We start from the raw sequence: 9828 nt of genomic DNA, 5'->3' as shown, positions 1-9828 counted from the left end.
ATTCAGGGTCATAGCACCATCTACTGATTCGCCATGAGCAGGAGGTACTTTGTAAATCCACTCTGCATTATCCAACCGGCTCCGAACGGCTGACCTATGATCACAATCCTGACCTGAACAGCTCCATATATTATTAGTTAATGTGAGTATAGAGCAATGGGGTAAGTTTGGACAACCTGTGAGTTTGTGATGGCCACCAAATTTAAGAGATGTAAAGTTGTCCTCCACCTCTTGAGATGTCAAATTAGCTAATCTAAGTAAAACCCCCTTTGTAGAAGCATTTACCAGGTTTTCCAAACACTGCAGCTCATCCTTACATTCCATCCGACATAACCCACGTCTCAAATCCAACACAAATGCAGAGAAAAGTAAGTGCATCTCATGCGAGGAAAAGCCTGGATGCAGTAAGGACATGCAAGAAATTGACCACATTGACACACAAAGTCATACACAGATATATTCAAGAGTTTTATTATTTGACATCCCAATTTAGTATGACTACATCATTGGCATCGAAGTGATATTCGTCTATAAGGAGTAATAGCAGGGCAAAACGTTGGATTTTTTTTTCTTTAAATGGAGAGAGAACATCGATTTCTGTTCAGTCCATCAGCCTTTTACCTTTATTGTCTATACACCATAATACACAATCAATTAAAAATATTAAGTACTTAGCCGACCTGAGCTACAAGCAGATAGAGAGAACAGCGATAACAAAGACATGACAGAGGCAGACGTATTTGTGCCTGTGTGTGTTGTTGACACGTGATGTAATTCCATAGCATTGAAAGATGTCTGATGAAGGACCTAAACACATACATCAGTAATAGAAGCGGTACAAGCAATGTTACATAAAAGGAAAATATTAATATATTAAGAATTAATCCATGTTTTACACTGTGACTGCATCATTAGCTTCTTCTCAGGAATATTTCCGCTCGCTGAGGCAAAACAATCACCGAACAGATTCTCAGTGTGTATTGTACAAGGAGAAGGAACAGGGATCATTTGAAGGTGTGTAGCCGACGTTGCCCAAAATCAGTCATCCCACTATAACATTTAAAAGACAACATAATAGAAAGTCCAGAAAAAAAAGAAGTATATTTCAGATTGGCTTCAGAAATATTATCAGCCAATTGAGGAAAAACATATTTATATATATACACACACAAATATAATTTGTTGAAAGACAGGCAATATAAAGCAAATAGAAAAACAGACGGTGCGAATAAGATACTTGGAATGCCGACACTAGCCAACATCGTCTCACACTACAGAGCATCAGCCAGTCCTTCCAGAGTTCCCAATTGCAGTGTTTAAGCATAGCTCCCTTGGGCCCCTGTGTGTGAGAATCAGGGGCAACAGGCAAACATTTGGAGATCACTCGCTACCAAGTCAGGGACCGTGAGGTCATATTGGGTTTCATTCTTTTCATGTGATCGTTGAGCAATGGATTTTGCAGCGAGTACGCTAGTGTATTAATTTGTGTGCTAAGTGGGCGGTGGGTGTGGGGTACATCCATGTGCAGCGTACTTTGTGTGGGGTTGTGTTGATGGAATGAACAGAGGTGTGAAGAAGGAAGACCAGCAGGGAAGTACTTTCCCTCGGAGCAAGGTGCAGGTGATGTGACCGATGACAGGGTGGTTCAGAAAGCCAAGTGAGAAGATGGTCCGAGTTGTCCTTTAGCAGCTGCAGATTTCTGCAGAAGGTTTAGCTCTGTCGTTCCTATCCAGTTTTATGGGCTCTGGGAATTCATTATACAGCTCCACTTCTGTCTCCTGTGAGGATCAAGAGACAGACATGAGCAGTGTTGAAAAAATAAAAGGACATGACACCAACTCGTTTATCATTTTCGTTTTTAAGTAGCGCTACTCACCTGTTTGAGGGCGTTACGTGCAATTGTCTGGAATGCCTGTTCTACATTTATGGCTTCTTTGGCACTGGTCTCAAAGTAGGGGATGTTGTTCTTACTCTGACACCAAGCCTGAGCTCTTTTGGTGGTTACCTGTGTGTATGAAGAGGAAGAGAATTATCAATATAGAAATATTAAATCAGTAAACTTGTCATTAAGAGATTCAATAAAAAATCCGAAAGCCACCCAAAATAGTCCACTTTGCCGCCTATCCACACAACTGATAAGTCGATACATACAAATCTACTAATTAACATGACGGCAGATGTCAATGCATTTTATGGAGCAAAATTAAGCTACATAAATCAAACAGCTTGTCATTTCTTGCAGAATTAACAGTGGAATTAAGCAGCAGAAAAAGCCACGGTGTATAAACGACACAAACTCAACAGCAGCCGACAAACACAGACAAATAACTAGGTTGCTAAGAAACACAACAAATCCGTTTTCTATGCCATCATCTATCACACACATGTGAACCTCACTCTTGAATCTTGTGCACCAGCACGACTTCTACATTCTGCTCTAGATCTGAATTTGATTATTTATTCTATATGTAAAATTCACCACTCCATGCCACGACAGGAATGATGGACAACATCAGAAAGGTGGGGCACACCTCTCTGAGGATGAAGTGAATGTGAAAGTCCCAGCTGAATGATCCAGCATCAGTAAAACAAAACAAAAACAACAGAAAAGGCAGTCAAGAACAACGTAAAATACGCTTTGTTGGCTTCCTGTCAGATCGAACAAATTCACAAATAACCATATTTTTTTAGCCACATTCCAATGATCCACTTGATAACCCTACATTTAAAATATGAGACATGTGACATATCCTGAAGCTGATGTCAATTCAGTTATTTAAGAGCATCAGCCATATTCACGCTCTGCAGCAAGAAGTGTTTCAAAAGCACTAAAACCCTCAATGTGGCTCCGTATGCCTGTTCACAGCTGAAACACGCCCACAAGGCCTGGGCTTGGAGGTCTGACATATGTCACTTCTGAACAGCAAACCCACTGTGGCACTGTGCCATAACTCTGGATACTTATAATAACCGATGTACAGTTACTCCCGGAATTATATTACATTATATATATTATAATTATATTGAATTATGTTTACTTATTTCACCCTCACTGGATAATTGTAATACGCACACCTACACTTCTTTTCTTAGACCGTCGCACTGTTCGGACTCTTTGTATTGTTTTGTTTTGTTTGTTTTGTAATGTGTATTCTGTGTAAGCAACTAAGAGCCACTTAACTGAGTCAAATTACCTGTTTGTGCAAACTTACTTGGCCAATAAACCTGATTCTGAATGCAATGGAGAATAGGTCAGATTTAAAATGTGACCATCATTGGAGGCACTATCTACTCATACCAACCTGTCTATTCTCCAGGTCGATCTTGTTGCCTAGAACCACAAAGGGGAAGTTCTCCGGGTCCCTGGGGCTGGCCTGGATCAGGAACTCATCCCTCCAGCTGTCGAGGGTCTTGAATGTATTGGGTGCGGTCACATCGAACACCAGAACGCAGCAGTCTGCGCCACGGTAGAACGCAACACCCAAGGACTGGAACCTCTCCTGGCCAGCTGTGTCCCATATCTAGACAAAAAATAGAAAGACAACAATTCTAATAACTGGAGAGGATTACAGGAGTGAGGACAAGATGGAAACAAAAAGGATTGCTGCTGTTTAAATCCGTTAATTATTTAATGATTCATTGCCCCAGTACCTCGCTGACCTCCTCCCCTGCACTTCATCCCGGAACCTACAATCCTGATATACAGGTCTGCTTGCCGGGCTTTGCACCAACCTGCCAACTCGCTCCTGGCAGAGATGTGCAACCCCCCCCCCCCCCCCCCCCCATCTCTGGGCACTTTTAAATAACCGGTTTCATAAAATAATTCCTTAAGTTCTCTTCCGGCTTTTAACCAGTAAAGTTTCATTGTCCCCGGCTAGAGTTTCCCGAAAATAGATTTTGTCCTTGATCTGTTTCATTTTTCAAACTTTGTATATCAGCCTGTGGTATCTGGAAAGGTGCTATATAAACCCAAGTTATTGTTGTTGTTGTTATTATTAGTTGTAACTGTGCCGCACCTGCATTGTAACGAGCCGGTCGTCCACCATCACCTCTTTCGTCAAGAAGTCTGCTCCTATTGTTGCTTTGTACTGGTTACTGAACTTCTTGTTCACGTACTGGTTCATGAGGGAGGTCTTTCCAACACTGAGCAACGACAGAGTAGACAACAGAATAAAAGACACTGTAGGTGGTAGAACAGGAGAAGAAATGAACCAGGGTATATGTTGACTGACGAAATAGAGCCAAATGACTTTGGATGTAATCAAGACCCGATTTACTCTCTGTACCATGTTATGCATGTTGAGCTTTTCAGAGAGCACTCAATGTCAAAATAGCCAAACGCAACCAAATGCATGTTTCTAAGACAACCCAGTGCAGTACTAGGCATTTTAATAACAGAAGTATTGTAACGGAAGTGATCATGTCTGGTAATTCTGCAAATGGTGGAAAAAACATTAAAGCTGCATTGCTGAAGCGCAGGGGCCTCATTCTGCCTGGATACAGTTTGTGTCACAATCATAACTCCTGCCAACAAGGAAGTCATCTTAATACAGACTGATTTAGACAGAGCTATTTAAGAACATTAATAACCAATGATTGACTTCAAATATGACACGTTGGGACTCACCCAGAATCTCCCAGGATGATGACTTTCAGGAGCACTTTCTTCCTGGATGTCATTTTTCAGCAGCTGCAGAGAGAAAAACAGTAAAATGTTTAGTAAGTTCTACTTTACACTAATATATACTGACACAAACTAATGAACACATAAAAATATGTCTCAGAGCAGAGAAATGCCATTGGAAAACAGTCTACAAATTTGCGTGTAGAGCTTCTTGCCCATGGACCAATCAGGTTAGAATACCATTTATTCCAGTCATGTGCTTTCTCAGCTGCTGGGCAAATCACGAGAACCACATCATTCTTTCTCTTTCCCCTCTTACACACCACAGGAAGTCACCTCCTTAAGAATGGACTCTTCCAAACCGAGTGACACATCGGACATTTTTCTGCTGATCTCCCATTCACTGTGCAGACCAGCTACTACATGTGTTGATGATCTCTGAACACTCTACAGACAGTACACTACACTTACAGCAGCATACACACCATGAGTTAGGGGACACTCTCAAGTGCTTTTCAATAAAGCCCTATTGTCTAAGTCTTCATATTACATTTTAGTGAATGAAAATGAAAAATTGTACTGAGCTCTCACTATGTCATGCCTTCAAATGCAGTGATCAAAAACTAAAATATCAAAGAATGAGGAACAACTTTGGCATCTTCATGGGTAAAAAAATATATATTTCCTCTGATATTGTTATAAATATAGAAGCTACATAAACTTACTCTGCATTGTTTCTTCTTTTAAGTTTTTATAGTACTGAAACTGATTTGCTTAACCACTGTCAAGATGAAGGCTCATTTTTAAACCCTCCTAATATTAGTTTTCATTCTATATTTACACAATGTCAGGCCTTTTCTAAACTACTACACATAACACAACAAAGTGTAGAACAGTAAAATAAACAAGTCTATGTCCCCGTCCTGAGGGATTTTCAGAAATAAACCTTGATTACATTGCAGTCTGCATTATCCTTAGTTAACATCCGTGTGCATGCTGTCAGCGAGGGTGGCTGCAGTAGTGAATGTCTGACGGGCATTAAATGCAGTGTTTCCCTACTACAATGAAGGAGATCTTACATGGAACTAAGGAAAATCACATGTGTTAATAACTAAGGGCTGCAATAAATAATTAAACTTTTCATTGATGATTATTCTCCAACATTTATCTTGATTAACAGGCTTAATGTTTGGTCCCGAAGAGGTAAAAAATGTGATATATACCTTGTTAAATATCCCAAACAGACATTTTGTCCAAGAACCAAACATATTCAGTTTGTATGAAAAGGACAAGAATACAGCTATTGAAAAAAAACATTTTGATGTAAAAAAAATACTGGAATTGTCGATGAAGAAATCAATGTATAGCTACCCAGGTGACTATAATGTTTCTTAACAAACGTCTCCTTAATCACAAGTTCTGTGACTGGCTTTAAGGAAATTAAATGATATCTTCCATCTGTTTTTGTAAAGCGCAATAACCTGTTACACAACAGTCTAAAAGAAAACTAGACCACTTCCTATCTGAACATCACGTAAGTTCGGGTGTTCCCTAACATTATGAGACGTGAGACTTCGGCCCCTAGGCTGAATGAACAGAAAAAAACACAGATAACCTAAATCATAGCTGTCACATATGCTGGAATCCGAAAGACTGAAGTCTGACAAGGGATAATTGTTACAGAAAATAAATGTGTGAGATGAGTCCAAAATTCTAAACTTCAGCCTATGAAGCACAAACCCTTCTTCAGTTCACATCAAGAGCTGTAAAGTACACTTGGATCCTTTCTGGGTGGAATAAGCACAGCACTCCAGTGACTACCATTCTGTGAAGACGAGCTGACAGGAGCAAGAGCAGCAGCACATCACTGAAGTCTGGGCATGCTCCCACCACAGTCACATGACAACAGAGTTAACTCATAGCACATCTTGATCGTCTCGCAGACAACAGAGTGTTAGACACAGACTCCTGAACAAGATTATAGTCTGTGACAGGAGACTCAGTTTGGAATCGGGTGAAGGTCTCTCACCAAACTGACTGATTCATATTATTACCATCCAGTCCACAATCAATGTGAACTGGAAAATGTGACTGATACAAATATGATTATTTCTTGACAAACTGAATACAGATGAAGAAGAATATGAACAGCATTTGCAAGTTAATAGAAATACTAAATGAATGCGTCTACTTTAATCCTGCACAATTAAATAGGTGCTAGGTTAAAGTAACTTGTTTACTCAATTTTAGCTGATAAACAGCTGTAAATAATACATTGTGTATGATGCAAGCAGACTAAACGTCGAAAACAAACCAGGGACTAAATATAGATTGGGACAGCTGAGTTCAGTTGTTGCTCAATGCTCTGTCAACCTCTATAGAATAACTCATTAGAGCACTAACAGTTTCTAGTATGTTGTGAAGCCGAATGTTTCTGTAAACCCACACCATCATACAACTCTGCCTTCATATTACAGAGCTGTATTATGAGAAAGACGGAAAAATTGTGTTTTGAAGAAGAGCCTACACAAAAACCGGCTAATTCGACTGAAACATTTAAGTGCACCACTACCAGACCCAAATGGAAGGTAGATGGTGTAATGCAGCCGCCTGAGCGACATCTTTAACTGTGTGAAAATTAAAAACAGAGACACGCTGACCATGCCAGCAGGAACCCCATGATAATATAAATAACATACTGATAATATTAAGAATCAGACATGTCACCTCATGGGATAAGGGAAGAGCTCGAACTGAAGCGGATCCAAACAACCAGAGAGGTAATTCAGACTCAAATGAATTCAATGTCATTAACTCCAGATGAATAGTTGTCACCTAACGCATTTAGTTAAAATCTAAATCACAGAGCAGGGACCCATCTCACTATTTATACACTGAATCCCAGGAAAGAGGTGCAAGAGATACGGGGGGGGGGGGGGGGGGGGGGTTAGGACATTAGGACTTCTCAGTTTGGACGTCAACAACACCGGTGTCATTTCAACACAACACGTTGGTACAGGTAATAGGCGTTGAAGCCACTTCATCAAATACCTTTGATTTAACAAAGTGAAAACATGTAGATGCATGAGTCACAACCGAAACTAGAAGTCCCGTGTTCCTGGAAACACAACGACAGACACACAACGCTGCCAACATGTCACAAAAAAAGAAAAAACACCGTTGATCATGACTAGCACAGAAACTTGGGAGTTTTCAGAGGAAGGGCAGAAGGCGTCCCGCAGCTTCTGACTGAGAGCATGAGGGCTACGTGGAAACTTTAGTATTTCAAACTTGCACACTCTCAAGATTTGACAGAGGTAACATCTTCACGGAGCTTTGTTGCATCGACGTCGTCTCAGCCAGAGGAGCCACAGGCCTCGTTTTCGCAATCCAGCTTCTCGAAAAACACCGCAGCACCATTAACATTAGCCGACGCTGCATTACCAGGAACCCGAGCTCATAACGAGAGAGTTCACGTTCACCACGGGATCAGCATGACGTTACCTGGAAGTAAGAACTTACTTTGGGGCTGTACCACAGCGGAGAGGACACTTGAGCACCGGAGCAGGCTGTTGTTGTTCTGGGGGCAGCTAGCGTCGGAGGCTAACTAGGCGTTACGGCTGTTAGCTAGCTAGCTTCCTCGCTGGTACTCAACTCGTTAGCTCGCGTTAGTTTGGCAACACCTCGGTTCAGATGCTAGTAAAAAACAGAGTCGCCCTTTGTGTGACCACTTAAACACCGCGTCGTAAGCGGAGGAGGCTGACTGAGATGATTCAATTTGGCACTTTGTTGGAAGGCTGTTCTGCCTAGAGACCTCCTGCTGCTGCTCGCTGCTGCTGCTCTCTTCCCCTTTCACTTCCTCCTCCAACAATACCTCTGCGTCCTACGTAACACGCAGCTGCTTTATTGTTCCCCGCCCACCAGCGCTAAAGAAAACAACATCTGACACAGAACATTCTGCTCATCTGAATAAAGTTAAATGATCACAGGAACAACAACAACAACAACAACAACAAAAGCAAATTGTATTTATGTAAATAAAAAGATAAATTATACTTATAAGTGAAAACAAATAAACAGAAAATAATATTATTTACTGACAGTGATGACAGCAAAAAACACCATGATTTAATCGACATGTTTGAAAGAAGAGCTAGAAGACGTACAAACTTTATCAAAACAAAGTTACGAGGTGCTTTGCAAGTTAAAAATGAGGAATTAAAGGCAAACAATAGGAAGATCACACAGCAATAGAGCAAGCAAACGAAATTATACATGTTTCATATAAGAGAATCATGCACGTGCACAGACATTTTTGGGGGCAGGTGCTCAAACCAAAAAAAGGGCACCCATCGCCAAAATTGTTTATGAAATAAAAAATGTTAATAATAATAAATAAAAAACACAGTAGGATATTTTCAACTTATATATTTATTTTTGTTAACAAACTAACTCAAATCATCAATTTGAATAAAAGGCAAAAACAGACAATACAAGGCCATATTGAAGAACCAAATAATAATATGTTGATGTTAGGGTTAGTGATGTGATGGGCTCCTCTGGACCAGGTAGGGTTACTGATTCTCCCTCATCTGTTTTACAAGTTGATGGCCTGATCCAAGATAAAAGAGAGCTGCTACCCTGAGCTGCTTGCTGCAGTTCCCTGTCCTTCTGCTTTTGGAGTCTCTCTTTTCTTGGCATTATGCTGCAAATTTTGTAACCCCGGGGACGCACCGGAGGTAGAAGCGCTACGAAAAGTGGTCAGCCTCCTTTCCTCGCCCATGTTAAATACTTGGGCTGTTCGCACCGGCAGCGAAGTGGCAAGAAGAACCGGGAAGCGCCGCGGCCACACACACACAAGCACATAATCTCCTGTGTGGGGGTGGCGGCTACGGGCTTGCATAGTTCAGTCACCTGTGAAGACCAGCATCATTTACCCCTGAACCAGCGCGGAGAAATGTCGACGATCATGAAAAATTAAATATAAAATTAACAAAAAAAAAAAGATGCAATTAAAAAAATTAAATTAAATTATATATATAAAAAAAAAAAAAACTGCTCGCAGAAGCCCATTGCGCACATCCTGCGCAGAAGTCCATCGCGCACATCCTGCGCAGAACCGAACTGCGCACATCATGCACAGAAGCCTACTGCGCACTTCCTGCGCAGAAGTGAACAGTTTTTTTTTTTTTTACATTTTTTTC

The 9828-nt window shown here is 40.9% G+C and overlaps 1 protein-coding gene across 1 annotated transcript; it reads right to left on the bottom strand.

Annotated features, from left to right (window-relative positions):
- Positions 1–455: 455 nt before the first annotated feature.
- On the bottom strand, positions 456–8497 carry LOC133966053 (ras-related protein rab7-like). The gene is made up of 6 exons (XM_062400764.1): positions 8147–8497; positions 4628–4690; positions 4017–4143; positions 3303–3521; positions 1877–2005; positions 456–1778 (listed from the first exon to the last, which is right to left on the bottom strand). The coding sequence occupies exons 2-6, from the start codon at positions 4678–4680 to the stop codon at positions 1683–1685; spliced, it is 624 nt and encodes a 207-aa protein (XP_062256748.1). The 5' UTR covers positions 4681–4690; positions 8147–8497; the 3' UTR covers positions 456–1682.
- Positions 8498–9828: the final 1331 nt, after the last annotated feature.

The sequence above is a fragment of the Platichthys flesus genome, chromosome 2, assembly GCF_949316205.1.
Source record: "Platichthys flesus chromosome 2, fPlaFle2.1, whole genome shotgun sequence".
Lineage (NCBI taxonomy): Eukaryota > Metazoa > Chordata > Actinopteri > Pleuronectiformes > Pleuronectidae > Platichthys > Platichthys flesus.
The sequence above is the reverse complement of the archived record's forward strand: the minus strand, read 5'-3'. Positions and strand labels throughout refer to the sequence as shown.